This window comes from Vigna unguiculata, chromosome 1 (assembly GCF_037176805.1).
Source record: "Vigna unguiculata cultivar grain cowpea cultivar isolate G323 ecotype 2 chromosome 1, ASM3717680v1, whole genome shotgun sequence".
Lineage (NCBI taxonomy): Eukaryota > Viridiplantae > Streptophyta > Magnoliopsida > Fabales > Fabaceae > Vigna > Vigna unguiculata.
The window spans coordinates 41,364,238-41,383,000 of record NC_140792.1 but is presented as its reverse complement, the minus strand read 5'-3'; the positions used below and the strand labels follow the sequence as shown (position 1 = coordinate 41,383,000).

General features: G+C 31.2%; 1 protein-coding gene and 1 long non-coding RNA gene across 2 annotated transcripts; both read right to left on the bottom strand.

Annotated features, from left to right (window-relative positions):
- Positions 1 to 4,728: 4,728 nt before the first annotated feature.
- Positions 4,729 to 5,836, bottom strand: LOC146888985 (uncharacterized). The gene is made up of 2 exons (XR_014996756.1): positions 5,422 to 5,836; positions 4,729 to 5,206 (listed from the first exon to the last, which is right to left on the bottom strand). It is a non-coding gene; the product is annotated as an uncharacterized LOC146888985 (long non-coding RNA).
- Positions 5,837 to 6,559: 723 nt separating this feature from the next.
- On the bottom strand, positions 6,560 to 16,887 carry LOC114186220 (ethylene-insensitive protein 2.2-like). Its single transcript, XM_028074263.2, has 8 exons — positions 16,621 to 16,887; positions 15,382 to 16,069; positions 12,135 to 12,221; positions 11,919 to 12,029; positions 11,634 to 11,846; positions 9,965 to 10,150; positions 7,198 to 9,846; positions 6,560 to 7,072 (listed from the first exon to the last, which is right to left on the bottom strand). The coding sequence occupies exons 2-8, from the start codon at positions 15,646 to 15,648 to the stop codon at positions 6,713 to 6,715; spliced, it is 3,873 nt and encodes a 1,290-aa protein (XP_027930064.2). The 5' UTR covers positions 15,649 to 16,069; positions 16,621 to 16,887; the 3' UTR covers positions 6,560 to 6,712.
- Between the last annotated feature and the right edge of the window lie 1,876 nt (positions 16,888 to 18,763).

Here is an 18,763-nt window from a genome sequence, read left to right as displayed (position 1 = left end):
TCTGAAGTGAACTTGTTAATTATTTAACATTTAATATATTAAACATTATACTCTTTAACTACTCTTATTACATTAATTTTATAAAAATCATCAATGTATTAATTAACAAATAATTTAAGAATACTGTTATGAACTTATGATTATATAAATATAGACTCTTCCTTTTCTTTTCATTTATTTTCAGTCTTCTTTACATCTTCTCTCTTTATTTTTATTTTATTTTAAAATATCTATAACGTGTTTCCTTCTCTTTCTCATCAACAACCCTCTTCCAACTTTCTCCTTCACTGTAGTTTTCGATAATAAATGTTTCCTTCTATTTTTCTGATACAATTATTATTATTTTTTTGCTAAAAGCTTGACTTTAAAACATGACTTTGTTTTCTTAAAATAATCACATTTTAGATTACAATTTTAAAAAAATTTAAAATCATATTTTAAAACACAAAAATTAAGTTTTAAAAAATAATTAAAATTGAGTTCTAAAAGACATTTTTATTATTTTAAAAAATATTTGTTCTGAAAACGTTTTCGTTAAATTAAACGTAGTATTTTAAAACACAACTATGTATATCTCCTCATTTATTTAAAGTGATTTTGATATTTTAGAGAGAGAGAAAATACCCAAAAGTTGACTCTGATAGCTCACCTAACATAATATGAACAGAATAAAACACAAAACAAAATAATTTTTCAATAAAAACTTAATAAATTTAGAATTTAAAGATGTCTAAGCCATGGAAAAATGGCCATGAAAATCAGTTCAATTCAGTCAATAAAATTACAATCAAATCGTCGAATTTCAAAATATAATTTGATAATTAACTCTCCTAATGTTCTTTTATTATAAATCCATATATCATATAACTAATTACTTATATACAGAGACGGATCTTTGTATGAACAGAGAGCAGTCATGGTCCCTAATTTTTTTATATTTATATAATTTAATATATAATTTTAAATATTTCTCTTAATAATTTAATATATTTTTAATATACTTTATGTATTTTATATTTGTGAAATCTTTTAAATATCTACATTTATATATAAAAAAGTTATCTATTTTTGTCCACATTTTTTTTTTTATTTTACCTTTTAAATAATTTTTTTAAAATTAAAGTAATTATTTTATCAATCTTTTAAGTAAGCATTTGTTAATTTAACTTTCCTTTTCAAGATTGGTTTTTTACACATAATCATAATAAATAAAAATTAATTTCAGTAAAATTATAAAAATTATTTATATTTAATTTTGTAATTATAAAAATGACAATAATAATAATTTTAATATTTTTTATTATCATAAAAAATTAAGGGTTAAATATGTTTTTGGTCCCTTAGTCTCTCCTTAAAACTTTAGACTAATTTGGTCCCTCAACTTTGAAAATGCGTGTATTTAGTCATTTTAACCAAATTGTTTAAAGTTTATTTGACGTTTTAAACCCATTTCATGATAGTATTTTAGTTGTTTACATCGTTTAACTCATTTTCGCTTCAATATTTACTGAAAAACGTGTTTAAAACGTCAAATAAATTTAACAAAATTTGGTTAAAATGACTAAATTCACCCATTTATTAAAGATGAGAGACTAAATTGGTCTAAAGTTTCGAGGAGGGACTAATTCTAATTTTCACTAAAAGTTAAAAGATCAAAAACATATTTAACCCAAAAATTAAATACAGTGTTTTTACTTGTTTATATAAAATTATTTTAGATTTAATTTTTTTTTTTGTTCTTATTATCATTTAAAAATACAAAGTTGGTCCTCTAGTTTATTTTATTTTTTTAATTTTAATTTGGTATCGATTTTTAAAAGTTTGATACAATTTAATTCTTTTTGTTAAATTTCATGAAATAGATCATGATTTTTTCATCAAAATTGAAGTTATGAATATGAATGATTTACTTTGTTAGTATAATTAACATTATTATAATGTCAATTTTGATGAAAACATTTTGAACCGCTTCACAAAATTTAACAAAAATGACAAAATTAAGACTAAATAAACCGAAGAACAAACTTGACATTTTAGATGAAAAAATAAATAAAATAATAATTCAAACGAAATTTTGACATATCTAAAATATTAGTTAAAGATCCGTCACTAACTATATATATATATATAATATTATTACCGTACCAAATATAACAACGTACAAATTACTTAACACAAAAGATAATATTTATAAAAGGTTTTTCAATACTAAATTAGTGTAAGTATTTAGAAGTAATATATACTTGAGTTTTGAAAAATTGTCAAGATTGACATACGTGAATTAAGATTCTCTGCTGGATTTTGTTGTGTTGTTTTTCTACTGTGACTCCATAATACATTAATTACCACTACTTTTAACGTTTTAAAATATATTAAAAAAATATTTAAAATACTAATACAATGTATTTTTAATGTTCAACAGAGGAAAAAAAAAATAGTGGAAAATCTTGAGTCCACAGTATGTTAACTTATAGGATATTGATGAACATTTGCTTTTATGAGCTTTATGAGGACGGTGATATTACCTAAATAGATAATTATTGTTTAGTTTGGTTAATTAATCAGTACAATTTATATTATGTTATTTATTATTGTTCCGGGTTGGCTAAATTTACTTCATCAAGTTGCCTAAGACACTTCAGATAAACGTATTCAAAGTAATGTTGACTTATTGCGACCTCATTAATTGAGACTATTCAAAGATGATTTTGGATTTTATATAATACAAAAACCTTTCTCATAATTTATCTTTGCCATGTTCTTAATATTAAAGAGCAATTGATGATTTTCACGCATTAATTAAAACTAAAAAGGTATATAATAGTAGAATAAGTGGAAATAAAAACTTAAAATATCTATCATAACCTAGTGTCTTGAACCAATCTCCACACTTAATCAATTCAATTTGGTTTTAATTAATTGAAAAATATTTAAAAGGCTAACTGAAACTAAATCAATTAAACTTGATTGTATGAACCAAAAACAAATCAACCCACGAAAACCCTATTTGATGAGTTAAAAGAAAAAATAAAAATAAAATTCCAAATTTGCTGTATGTGTTCGGTACATGCTTTAAGAACAAGATGAAGAAATAACCTACATATATATAAACTAGATTAAATTTGACCTAAATTTTATTTACTTTTTTTAGTTTTAAATCTCATTTCAAAGTAAAAGATTTTTAATAGAAAATTTAGTGACATTTATTTTAATTATAACAAAAATGCGCTCATATATATATATATATATATATATATATATATATATATATATATATATATATATAAAATTAATTTTAAGAATGTAAAAAAGAAGTAATGAATTTAATTTTAAGACGAATTACAAACATTTTTTTATAAATCGTATTGAAAATTAAGTATAACTAAAAATAAAATATTTAAACTTTATATTATTCTTTAATAATGGTTTACAATATAAAAACGCATTATTTAACTGAATTCAATAATATAATTATATTACAAATAAATAAATAAATAATAGTAATAAGTATATAGTAAAACATGTTCTTGTAATTAAGAATTCAAAAAATAAACCATAAATTAAACAATATAAAAATCTGAATTATAATTAAATTACTGAATAAAAATTATAAATGAAATATCACATTTCATTTAACTATATTATTCACTAACTTTAGTGTTGTTCTTTTATTAAACATTTAAAATTTGAGAACTCATTTTAATGAATAAAACTTAACTTTAGATATGAATTACAAAAATTATTCTACATATAATATTAACAAAAAGTTTGAGTGTTAATTATATGAGATAAAATATTTAAACCATTCATTTGTTCAATAATATTTTAGATTATAAAAAAGAATTAATTGAATAAAAATCAGTAATGTTAATATATATTAAAAATAAATCCAATGTGTATTTAATAAAAGTTTATCACTAGTCCAATTCTTCTCTTGAACATTGGGAATCAATGTATCCAATGAAACTCAAACAAAAATTGTATTTGATGGAGTTTTTTACTTTGTAGATGGAATATAATTTTTTGTTCGTATATTATGGCTATATTTGAACTCAATGGCATGTATCTTCGTTAATTCATTAACATCGTCAATAACATTAATTTACTTAATCATAGTATACAAGTAAAGATAATTTTTACTTTATAAATTATTTTTTTAAAATTAATTTAATTTAAATTTATTTTTTAATATGATATCAAAAACTATTTTAATGAAGTTGGTTGATTTTATTGCACCACTCTTTATTAAACTATTCCCAAATATTTACTCTTATGTGCGACATTTACATTCTTCAAAATCTAAAAAGAGTACATTCAATATATAAATGAAGATAATTTTCATTTTTTTAGAGATAAGTTATGTTTAAAATTATTTTTCAATATTGATTATTTATTATTTTATATTACTTATCATATCCACATTTCTCTCCTGGATTTGAAATGTATAATAGCATGGAACATCGTGAAACAAATATTTTGTGATTTGCAAAAACTTTTCAATAAACATATATTTAGATCAATAAGAATGTCTAAGATGTCTTGAATACTTTTTTGCAAGCATCTTAAACATAAAATCTTTAGAAAATGACAAAAAGACTCTATATGAGTTTATATTACAAATTGATATAGGATTTCTTTTTAACACTTTATGATCATAATAAAATACATGCTCATGTTATATAATTATCTATTCTCTCCCTCTCCTTTTCTCATTACTAATGTGGAAGCAAATGTCAATGCTCTAGTATTTTATTCAAGATTAAGTTATGAACAATAGCATTCTATTGCACTAGTTTTTCATCAACTGTGTAGATAACCATGCTACCCAAGAAAAAAAAAACTGTGTGTTGATATATATATATATATATATATATATGTATATATGTATATACACGTATACATTTATAATTATACAACAGTTTTCAAACTCCAATCCAAAGTGGCTGCAGTGTTGATGATGAACAAACTCAAACCCCAGAGTAGCAACAGCAATGACAAAAGGGTAGCATTTCTAGGCCTCTAGTTATTTAGGTTGGGCCTGTGCTGGAGGAGCAGGAGGCCCATAATGCTGTGGGTTTTGCCGCCGACCCTTGGCCCGGCCCAACAGGTAACACCCCAAAGCCAGTATCAAGATGATCAATATTAACGGCAATGATATCACCACCACGAACCCCATTCTGAAGTCTCAACTTCACTTTTCTATGGTCTTTAGTTACAAAGAATATTCGTGATTTAATTTTCCAAACTAGAAAAATAGAAATCTGCACTGAACTGAAGCATGATTGACCGACATATGGGTTTTATTCCAGAATTGAAATAACAGATGAGTTGAGAATTAAGAAATGATAATTTATTGGAATTTAGTGGATATTGTTTGAATGGGAAGAAAGAAGTTGAATTGAGAAATTACATAACGCGTACCTGTTAGCGATGATGTCGGTGAAAGAAGCAGCTTCTGCAACACAGAAGGTGGAGAGAGAGAGGAAAGAGATTTAATGAAAGATCGAAGGGACGAAATAGATGCGATCTGATTACGAGAATGGAAGTGTGGAGCAGCAATAAGATACAAAGCTCGTGACACGGTTCGTAGGTGAAACGTATCCAACGTGTCACAACACTGTTGGACAGTTTGAAACGTATAGATTCAATCTTTTATGAGGGTTTAATTAAAGCACTATTGAAGATTGAATCCGTGGTGGTCGATTGAGTGAATGAGTGAAGATGGTTTCGCTTGGGAATTTGATGGTGATTGATAAGGGCAATCTGCTCTAATTTGCATTCAAAAGTCATCATACCACCATCACGATGATGCATAATAATACACGACCTACCTTTCTTTTCCGTCTTGTTTACAGATTTATGAAATTTAGTTTGAATTTAATAATAAAACAAATACTTTTAAGTGCATAAGTTTTAAAATTAAGTAAAACTCATTATAAATAAATACCTTGGAATGTATAATCCGTTTCTACGTAAGTCGTGTAGTTTAATAAGGGAAACGACAACTTAACAACTTTTTATTAAGAATTCTGTGGGCACATAATGTAAAAGGGGCATGTGAAGAGATAGTTACTAGAATGCAAATAAAGATATAAATAACTAATGTTCAGAGAATTAAAGTCAATAAATAAAGATAAAGTTAATATTAATATCTACATTTTATAATTTTTTTAATCCGATTGAATTAATTAATTAGTTCTTACAAAAATGGCAGAGTAACAGTTATCCTAGTGTATTAAGTTATAGAAGAAGGTTTCCGTTGCCAAATAAAATGTCAGCTCTGATTTAAAATCTGTGGACACAAGTGCATCATATACAGGCTGAGGCAATTGTAAACGAACTATCATTCTTTTGATCCTAGATTAAACAATCCTGTTGGTGGGATCAACCTCAATTCCGTTAATACTAATAGCCTCGTAGTAAACTTTATTGTGAGTTTGTTATTCACATCTCACTTGAAAAGACTTCGCTCTTAACGTAATAATGATTTCAAAACATTACTTCTTCAGCCTTCTATGCAAAGGAGAGAATTTTAACCAAAAAACGAGCAAAAAAGGTATAACCAAGGTGCATGTAATATACATTGGATTAAACTTGCTGCATGATCAGCACGGAAAATGATACAAGGGGTCAAGATTTCTTGATAGCATGAGCTGCTTTAGAAAGTAAATCACAAAACAGCTCAATTACACTGATTCTGTTAATGCAAATGCTAACGTGGGGTCTTTCGTGAACCTGTGCCTTCATTAGTGCCGGTTGGCTTGTTAGATAACCTCCGCTTGTAGCGTTTGAGAACAGACGCCAAATTTTCCTTCCCCTTAGGGAAAGCAACATCACCTGCAGCAGTTCCTGTACGTCCTTTCCTGCTAGAGATCGCAAGCTCCACATCCTTGATAAGCTCAAGCAACGCTGATGCAGTTGTGCATTTGCCCCGGCTTGGTTTTGCACTTGGGAGTAACATCTCGTTTGAAAGATGGGGGTTTAACTTTCGCTGATGCGCGGGTAGAACTTGAAGGCAAAAGCATGGGGCCAAGGGACTACGAGGCTTAAAGAAAGCTGGATCAATGATGCCCTGCTCATAGACCAAAAAAAGAAGTAAAAAAATATAGAGCTGCCAATGTAGTGGAGAAATTATACAGGCAAGACAATTAATCTGATCTGATTACTTAAAGATGAGAAACAGTTTAGATAATTTACCTGGAGGCGATTGAGAACATAGGTGTATTTCCCCCAAAGCTCCGGCCGGCTTTCCACAAGTGTAAGGTTAAGAATAGTGTGGATACACCACACCCCGAAGCTTATTATTAGATCAGTTCTCCATATACATCCCTTCCCGCAATTAGGAACTGGAGACGAAGAAAAACCAAGTTTCCTATCAGAAAGAGAATAGTGAGCTTCACCCACATGATTGACTTGACTCATCTCCCTAGTTTCAAATTCACAAACAACCTTCTCCCTCGAGGCCACACAATCAATCAAATCTTCATCAGCTCCACCATTCTTTCTAAACAACCCCTCAGAACCCTCCAATTTTAAGAGCTTCACAATGCAAAGTCTAACTGACAGAAGAAGTTTCTTCTCTATATCCACAAATGAAGTAGTTTCTTGAACTATTGCATTAGGCCTATTTCCCACACCTTCCATAACAATGTTAATATTTTTCTCAGGCCCAAACTGCTCACAAGGCAGTCTAGACCGTAGAGGTCCAGTATCAAAACCAGAGCTCAACTGCGAAGAGATTGCCTCGTTGTAAGCTTTAGATGAAGAGAGTTCATTGAAGGCCAAATGACTCCCTGATCTTGTTCCAGAATTTGAATATGGTGATCTTTCATAACTAGTCCTACTAGCATAAGATCCATGTCCAACAGAACCATCCCATGGAGCATTTTTATCAGACACATAAACAGACCTGTAGGGGATGGAGTATCCTGATATGTCTGGTAAACTGTGGTACTTTTTAGTATTAACTGAGTTGACTGTATTATCTACAGATCCAGAAGGGCAGAAATCGTAATAAGATCTCTCAGATTGTAATTGGCAATCTCTACTAGTGGTAGCTAATTTTGGGAATCCTGGAGGTTGGCCTACACTTGGACCACTACACAACCTTTTACCCAAAGCAAATGCAAGAGAATCCCTGTACTTTGCATTAACTATCGAAGGGGATTTCAGTGATGACAAGTCCACTGGACCATTTAGGTTAGCAGAATCTCCGTCTTTACCAAGTCGACTAAGATAAGATGCAGTCTGATAACCATGTATGGTAGCTGGTTGATAATCCCGAGTCTCTGATGAATGCAGATTACGTACACTGAAATAGCGCCTCTCACCAGAATCAAGGAGATTGTGGCTCGAGTTCTGCACACATGCATCCAATAATTGGATGCGATCTGGCCGCATTGAGGAAGTACTCCTTTGAAGTCCATAAGAAGACTCTGAATTACATTGCATCAAAGGCTGCTGGGAAGAATCATATAGATCAGAGTTCGCTAAAGTGTTAGAAACTCTACCTCCTAAAGATCCTGAGTATTCAGAATAGTCCTTTCTACATGCATCCACTTTTTGCAAAGAACTGGTGGGTCTTAAATCGACACTCACTCCCAGCAAAAGATCAATTTTATTAGCCTTTGCTTCCTGGGTTATATGGCCATGGAAATCAAAAACTTGTCCCCAGAATTCATCAAGAACAGCAGCTAGCTGACGCCTTGCTGCACGCCCTAAGCCTTCTATTCTCGAAAGACTTCCAAAGCTATTCCCTCCTTCATCACTTTTTCCATTAAGACACTTGAATGATGCAGGGCCGTCTGATGTTGAAGATGGTACATTTGCTAACGCAAATCCGGAAGGTTCTTCAGCTTCCCACGAATCACCATCATCATCATCATCTCTTTCAGCATTTAAATCTCCTTCAACTTCCATAGTTTTCTCAATTGGGTTATTTGTTTCCATTGTTATAGTTTTGGTGTCTTCCAATTGAGAATGGGAAATCTCATTAATCACAGTTGTTACAACTTCTGACTCTGATGTGGAAGCCAACATAGCAGAATGATTCGCCCTTGCAACATTCACGAGGAGTTCAGGTTCCATTACAGATTTAGGTAGAGCAGGATGAAAACTTGGATATGATACGTCAGAGTACTCCAAGGTCTTTGCTACAGCTGGTGTGGGTTCCTGTACATGCATAGATGCATCTTCACGACACCTTGTTTCAGTTAAATAAGACTTCTCGCCAATAATTGGTGGATTTGGCAGAGTGTTTGGCATATCCCAGTTCCACGTCTTAGAATCTAATCGAACACTGACAGATCTCAAAGGTGTGGCAGCTAACGAAAGCATAAAACATAACGATGAAAAGGAAGTTGTTAGAAGAACTAAATATGAGATAGATACACCACTCCCCACATTCCATCTCAAATCACTCGCCCAATCACTATTTCCAAACACCATTTCTACCACAAATACAATATTCAAGCCAAGCATCCCAATGAATATGATCAATGCCAGAAGTTCCAGAAACTGGGAAATCTTGTGTACACCCATTATTGATCTAGATGTAGCTACACGAAAAAGGGGGATCACAAGAGATGGAAGTTGTAGAGCTACCAAAACTTGAGTGAATAATAGTAGCTGATACATCCCTTCGGCTCCTGAACTCCAGACAAAATAAAGGGCAGGCGAAACAGTAATCACTCTAATTGTAGCATAGTGAAGCCAACCCGGAATATCCAATTTTAAGAAACCTTGCACTACTACTTCTCCACCTAAACTCCAACTTAATGCGGTGATTTGATTTGCAAGAAACAAAAGGAGTAAAAACCCAAGTAGAGCTATTGGGTTACGTAAGACCTGCATAAGAATCTTAGGATTATTATAATATTTATTCAGCATTCAGAACAGAAACGGCAAATAGGATGCTGTAAGTATTCTTTATCTTTAGTAAACCAATTGTAGAGGGAAAGGAGACCTGTTCCATTGGTGACAATGCATCCTGGAAAGTTAGCAGAACATGCCCTGTACTGTAGAACTCATTTGCGGAGGAAGTCATCAACATGTTATTTACCAGATAAAGACCACTGAAAACACATAATATTGCCAAAAAATGGTTATGACACAAAGCATTCTTTGAAATGCTTGTTGGTCCCTGATGCCACTGTAAAGAAAAGAAAAAGAAAATTCAGATTGACATAAAGCATGATGTACAATCTTTTTCACCTAGGTGCACAAATGATCAAAGGTGTATATGGGAAGTGATGGTTGAACAAAGACAAACCTAAGTTCATAAATACAACATTAAGAACCTTATAAAAAGAAACATTTCTATAGCCTAAACTCATGATAAACCTACCGGGGACTACATCTGTATGCATAAATAAACATCAGTCAAGGAATGTCACTTTGAGAATATGCGACAAACTATTTTTCTTTCCGTTTTAAGTATGCCATTAACATTTAGTAAGCTCATTTTATACCTTCCTCATCTAAGGCACTACTGATGAACATCCTTAGAGTAAAATAATTAAAAAACATAGATCAAAGTGTTCCATGGAATAAAATCTAAATGATTAATAAAATAGTTCTACGGGATTTTAAGAACGAAAAGTCCTTTTTTTTTTTATCTAAATCATCGATATTCACAATTTCAAAAAACTGTTTCTAGAAAAACCATACGATGTGAACATGCTCCCATGCAAGCGACATACAGTGGATGGAGCACTTGTCCAAACCATATTGTAGAAGAAACTATCAGTTACTAACCCTTCTTTTAGAATTGAGATTGGCCGCCTATTTAGAAACAGGTAACAGGAACTACTCATAAACATTACTAGCATATTGGTGAATGATGCATTCCCCAAAACAACAGTATCGAGTAAAAAAGAATGCTAGTTTTATTTTCTGCATAAAATCCCTTTTTAAAACAATCCCTGCTTCATGGAAACAAATGCCCCAATGAAATCCCATTGAGCCAACTTCAAGGCATCCAATATTATATTAAAATCCAAAGCAATAGTATATATGCCCTCATTTCCCTTCACAAGGGTGCTTGCAAGAATAACATTAAACTGAAGGAACTTAAGAATAAGTAATCAATGAAAACAAACATAAGACAGCCAAAAGGGCCTATAGTTTACTTGTAGAGCTTGAGGCAAGAGAGCTCAAAGCCCGTTTTGGTTTCCACAATCAAATTAGAAATTGTTCAAGCATTGAATGTATAATTTTCATGATTTAATTAGATAACAAAACAATCTGATGATGTAAGAGCAGAGAGACTTGGTAGATAACCACTCACAACACCAGGTTTTTGCTACAAGTATACACAATCAAGTACGAATAACGAATAATGAGTGTATCATTCCATAATAAAAAAGAAATTAAAGTCCAGCATTGCTCAAAGTACTTGTCAACTTGAGCATAAGATTTATCATAGATAGTAAACCTTCAGAAGTCCAGCAGCAAGGCAACTGCCCACGAAAGCCTGTTACCATTTTGCAAGAGGCGAGTTTTTCCTTTATGAACAAGCAGAATATGATGAGAAAAAATATCCACAAACAAATTAAAGATATTGTTTTTGCAGCATGCCACGGACGCAGACATTTCATTGTATATGCATAGAGGAAAATGAGAGGAAATAATACCTGTACAATAGAGGAATGCAGGTAAAAGTTGTGAGGTACAAGATTTGCTCCTAGAAGACTCATTAGCACAAATGCACTCTCCCCACTCAATCTTATTAGTATTCCATTCATGGAAAATGGAATTTCCGGTTGATTGATCAGCATTCCAAGTATAAAAGAAACCAATACAAAGCCTGCAACAAACTGGCCTAGGAATTTTGCCTTCTCAATGTCCTAGACAAAGTAATTTGATGAGTATAGTGTTGTTCAAAAGAGATTTATGAATAAGCAAATGATGATACTTACAAGTAAGACTGCAAGAAGTATGTGAAAAACAACACCAGTAGCAGCTAAAAAGACACAACTGAACAAGTCCCACCCAAAAATAAGATTTAACCCTTGTGCCATGCCCAAGATCTTGCAAAACAGGTAAATCATAGCTTCAAGTCAAAAAGTTTTATATGTATAAATTAAATTCATTGTTCAAGAGCAGAGAAATCTGAGGTTAATTAAGAATATTACCATGTTAAGGTCTAGCATTATCACTGAAAGTTCTGTTTGAACTCCGAGGAGCATACATGTCCATGTGTCATACTCGTCACTGCAAATCTTTGGATAAAGAAAGTAACGTTAGTCTGTAAGCAAAACACCCTAGTTAAGAACATGCATGAAGCCTTATCTGAGCTTGCTTTTTAAGCAGCATGTATGAGCTTGATTGCACGAGTTAGAGGCAGAAATACAAAAAATAAATCAACTATAAACCCAGTAATCAACTCAGCAAACATGTTAGGTTATGTAAATATTGTAATTAGCATTATCAAAAGATACTTGTGGAGCTTTATGTAAGTATGCATTTATGTAAAATACCATCACCTTATTTGTGGAGTTAACTGAGATCCAGAGAGATACCCGGTTATAAAATGGAATTAGTCTATCCTGTAATTGTTATTGAGCTACCCATAGTATGTGTCCACATTCTAGATTTCTATCCCAGGCATGGGGGCTGCTGTTACTAGGTCACTCATATTTGTCCATGCTCCAAATGTCTAGTCGACCTGAGGAGGTATGTTGAGATCTTATGATAACTAAATACCAATAGAGCCCTTGGCTAGGCAATCCTCACCTCATAAACCAATTTGGTGGGTTACGTAGGCCGTAAGTCCAAATTATTAGAACAGTAATGGTAAAGTTAAATGGCTTAAGGCTTGTTTAGAGACCAAAGGGTATTATATTCAAGTCTTTGAACTGGATTGTGGAGGTAAGTTCTCTCCATTGGCTAAGATTGCCTCAATTCAATTATTCTTGCTCATGTTTGCAATTAGTCAGTGTCCTCTTTACCAACTTCACATAAAACATCTTTCTTCATTATGATCTCATTCATGAGGTATATATGGAGCAACCTCTTGATTTTTTCAGTTGGAGTGTATTTCAAACTACTTTGTCATATCTGAATATAATTGTAAGGTCTTAAAGAGCATGTTTAGCCGATTTAATATTGTCGCTCAGCAGAGTCATATGATTCAAAGTGAAAATGTTCGCTTAAATTTCTATTGTCATTAAATCACAAAATTTATACACTTTATTGTGTATATTGACAACATTGTTTACAAGAAGAGATCGCCATAGCATTGCAAAAGTACAGAATCACCACACTCAACATTTGCAAAACAAATATGTTGTAAGACATCAATATTTACTTGGTATAGAGGTGGTATGATCCAAAAATGACATTGTCATTTTCCAAAGAAAGTATGCAATGGACATCTTACAAGAGGCAAAGTTAATTGGTACTAAACATGTATGCAGATCCTAATGTCAAGCGTCTGCTAAGTTAGGGGGAATCATTCTCAAATATGGAAAAATATAAAGGACTAGTGGGGAAACTGAACTAACTCAATTGTCTCGATATCTCTTTTGCAGGTAGCGTGATAAGTTAGTTCATAACTCTCTTCGAAGGGCTTTGAGATGCAATTATTAACATATTCCCGTATGAAGACGGTGATCGTAATCAGGTTATGGGAAACTCTAAGTGTTGTTGCAAGATTATAGGCAAAAACAAAATATCAAGTCATGGCCATACCCACTGGTGAACTAATATGGCTCAAACAGTTGAGGCTTGGGAAAGTTTTGCAAATGACACTTATAAAAATGACCATTAGGCAGCCCTACTCATTGCCTCGATTCAAATATTTCATTAGAGGATCAAAGATATTAAGATAGATTTTCCCTTTATAAACGGAAAGATCTTATCCATAACTGAATTAATACCGATAATGTTAAAAACTTAGTTTCATGAAAGTGGTAACAAAATTGAGGAAAAATGAGACGATAAGAAATTATTATGGGAGGGAATGGATAATCTGATTCCTTCTATTTAGTTATTCTTTAAAGATGGAATAAGCAAAATAAAAATCAATAATTAAATGTTATATCCATACTTCCTACTTCAAAGACACCCCTTTAAAGGAAATGTAAAAGACAAAATTGTTCATCATTGCATTTCCATAAGCTTAATCGTTTTTTTTTTCTCCTATTGATTTAGACTGTGTTATTTTAGTCACCCAAGCCTTTTTTAAGCCAATTAACTATTTTTAAAACTAAGCAAATTTGGGCTTCTTGTTAGGTTCCCACTATTTGGAGGCTTATAATAAATTGGGGACATGAATTACATTGAAAGTTTAAAAGTTATTAATTAGTGGAAATTTGATAAAATTTATTAAATTTATAAAATGTGAAATTAGGCTTTGAAGAGGGCAACATTCTGATTTTTATTTTATTTTGAGTGAAACTTGATTTTTTTTAGTGGATGAAAATTAATTGATTCAGTTTATGAAAATTAATTTTAAATATAAGGATACTCAATTAGCTTGAAAAAACAAGGTACTGCATGTGATTCAAACTAAACAAACCAAAAATAAAAACTTTATTAGCAAAAGTGCAATTCTTTTATAAACTTCTAAGTCTGTCAAGAATCAAAAACTAAAAAGGAGATTATATTAACAAGATTCATTGGTAGAAGAGTGATAATACCTATGAAGTATCATTGACATGATCAACATGACAAAAATCTTAATTGAGAATTAAGATTTATTCCATGTACACTGTAAAAACGAATTTGTTAAGTATTACATTTTTCCTATAACAACAATCCTAACAATAGAATTCTAAGAAACATGTCTCTTAGTATTTAAAATAACTAGTCAAGTCTTATAAAACAAACATCACAAAATATGCCTAGTCATGCATTATTTATAATATAAGTTGTTTTCTTTTAATTTTTTTATGATAATAGTGTCTAGAAAGTGTTTAGTTACAAATAGGTGTGGACTCATTTTTTAACTCATGTCAAAGAGGTGTCCAAGATGTCTAAGCTGATTTTCTGTTTTTCTTTTTATTATTTTGACATGGTTGACAAGTGTCGAACATGTGTCAACAGGTATCGTATCCAAAAATTCTTCGACACGTTCTACAGAGGTGTCGGTGCTTTCTAGGAAAATACCACTAATAAATCTTTCCTAAACTCAAATAATGTGGTTTATTTTGGAGAAATTAGAGGAAACACACACAAGTAATTTTCTTTTGGGTTCATTTTCTTTTGTGAAGTAATTTCTTCTCAATGTTCTTCCTAATGAGCAACAACTCATTTAACAGGGAGTGAATACCAGGCTGGATAAAGAGCATTTCAGAGTGCAGAAGCTTTTCAAAATAACGAAGTCTTGTCATCTCAAGAACATAATTTTATAAATTACTGAAATGGAAGACGAAATACCTGTGCTAGATTTTTTCCTGTAACTACGCCAATCCTTGCAGATATGTACTGACAGAATATAGCAGCAAAATTGAAAATAAGCATGAAAGCCATCAGATCAAACCCAAACCGTGCACCACCTTCAACGGTCGCTACCCACTTTCCAGGGTCAACATATCCTGTAGAAATCAAAAGCATAGGTCCGATAGCAGGAAGTGACTGACGAAGAAAGCTAGGAGAGTGGATGGGACTCAATCTCTCTGCCTCCATTTTACTCCTTGATATCATGCCAGCAACAATAAAGCTACTGAAAAGAATAAGATACCCAGAACGTAACGTTTGAAGTAGCTAAAACTGTCCATGACCCGTAGACAATTCCATTCCTACAACTTAACTATACCTCTATCAATAGATTATTTTTCTTACAATCACAAATATGTTAGCAGCTTCAAATATATAAACTAAGCTGCTAAAAAAAAACACTTGCAACTCGCAAAAGTTAAACGCATAGCACATCCGTGTATGCCAGCAGCATGCCAATAATATTCAACTATCAGCTGTGATCATGAGATAAAAAACTGAGGTTTTCAATCAAGTCAACACGACTGAAAATCAGTCCAATTGACGTCAATCTTCACAAACAACTGCAGCGATTCTCTTTTCACAAACACACCCATAATCATTACTTCTCCACTCGAATTTCCCCATCCTGCACCATCAAGTTGATCAATGTAACAACATTAGCACCAAAACAAAACAAAAAAATCACAAAAAAATAGTTAAAAAGCAGAACACTCATTCATCACTCGAGAATCCGCCATCACTACTAAACCTCAAAATTGGAAACAAGTAAAACGCAACCAAATCCACATGAAAACTCCCTCAAAAAACCAAAAATCAGACCATCAACACATGACCCTCGGTAATAGCAGTAATCAGAGCAACAAATAGTACAGCATTCGAGAGTTGAAACAAATTAAGTATTAACAGTGGAAACAGTATAAGACAAGCAGCAAAACAGAACTCAGCTACAAAATCACGGAGAAGAAGGAAACACCGTAGCAGAAAAAGCGAAAGAGGTGAAAACCCTCAGTGAATGGAAAAGCTAAGCTCAAGTAAGAGAGATAACAAAGGCGACGAAAAGTTTGGAGTGGATCAGATGCAAGCGAAGTAGGGATAACCATTTGCACGAAACTCGAGGACGATGGTGATGACACATATTACCGTACAGTTAGGGTTGCGAAGAAAATAAATATTTACCTTCTCTTCTTCTTCTCTTTTCTTCATCTGCCAATTGCTCTAACCAGATCTCACGCACTCTCACGGGGCCATTCAAAGTTTCATGTGCATTCAGATATATATTAGCGGAATATTCTATTTACTTTTGTATTATTATTATTATTATTGTAATTTATACAAATGAAGAAAGAGGAAGAGAGAGGAACTTGTTCTGGGAAAGCAAACAGAGAAAGTTGTGTTGTTGTTATGTTTAAGTATGAAAGTTTGAGTGTTGAAAAGGGGCTGGTAACTCCAAAGCCCTTATAAAAGACAGTTACCGTTTTGGCGTTTTATGTATGAAATTTCATTTATATCTACCTCTAACTGATTGCAACTTTTCTTCCAAAAAGGGGAAAATAATTTGTTTTAATATTTTCAACTTCGCCATTATCATAATTATACTCTGTCAAGGAAAGGAAAGTAGGGGATGCAACCATTTCAGCACTCTTCGCCCAAATTTATGAAATGTCCCTACTCAATAAAGAACACATTAGTTAATTTTATTAATAGTTGAATTGTTATTGTATCACTATAAATATATACGAAATTTTCCATTGAAATTAAACAATTAAATATTTCTGTATATTTAAAATATATATTATACCGATTTTAATTTAATTTGTTAAATAGTCCTGTATTAATATAACATTCATATACAATTTTATGTACAAAAAATACTTCCAATTTAGCTATCAGATTTGAAAATATAGTTCAATTAAAAATGGTTAGTTGTTAGAAAATAAATAAAATTCTATTTATTTATAGTTGTCTTTATTAACTGCAATAACGGTGTTACCGATTATGTGCGTGAGTGAGTTGTCGATCTTTTATTTTCAGACTCAAATATTTATTAATTTTATTGACAATTAATTTTTATTAAATAGTCCAATTAATGGTTTCAATTTTTATTTTATGAGAAAAAAATTAAAAAAAGAAAACTATTCAATTCTTCTTTTAAATTATCATGCTCTTCGTTATTTTTATGTTCTTAAGATTTTATGAAACTTAAAATATACAACAATTTCTCTGACTATAATAAATATTTTTATTGTTCTTTATATTCTACTAAATATACCATATAAACTAGTTAAAAATTAGATGAAAATAGTAAGAACGTAATTAACAAAAAAATATTTAATCTTTAAAATTTATGGATAAATATGTCAAAAGAAATTATAGATGCATAGAAAAATTTAAAAGAAAAAAATCCAGTGCTTAAAAATATATAAAGTGCATTTTCTTTTGTTATGAGATTTTAATACAATAATGCAGTCTCACTCCTACCGACGTAATTTTTGAAACCAATTATGTAAATTTGTTGGGAACCTTTCTGCGATTTTAAAACTTTGTTTCATTATACTTATAGAGGGTAATCGTGAAAGTTAAATATAATAGTTTCTGCATTTTTTTTTTAACTTTTGACGTAAATTCAAAGTAAAATAGAGTTGTTAAATGTTGCCTCAAACATCGGATGCATTTTATTTATGTTGAGTTTTGTTTTGAATACTGTTTTCTAAATGCTTGCGTATAAGTGTATTTATGCATAATTAAATAAGGTAAGATATAGATTCTTTCTTACAATAAGATACCAAAAGTCAAATTGGTGGTTGTAGTGACAGAAAGGAAACTCCAAATACTTTTGGTCAATGTGAATCTTTTGGTTAATATGGTCGCAAATAGAATAAATAAAGATAATATAAGATAGATACTACAATTAATTTGTTTTTTATTGTTGTTTTAATTCAGATTAAGTAATGAAAATATTTACAAAAACGACTTAGTTAAAACGAACAGAGGGTGTGCTTTGAAATTCAATTCAACAGTGCAAAGGAGAGAAAATAAAATAAAATAACAAATGCGATGAAAAATAAAGAAATATGGAAAATGAATTGACACGTGTATCATTAATGAAGACTTTGAAGGTGCTTACTGACATAATTAAGAGGAAAGGAATAACAAGATTTGAGTGATGATTCAGAGAGAAAGTGAGATTCGAAAAGAAGGTTGAATTTTTTGGGAAGAAAGGGATGTTAGGGGGAAAAGGGTGTATTTGGGATTGTACATTGAAAAACTTACGTGTCAATTAGTGTGTAAAATTTTTATGCATGAAATTATAGAAGATCAA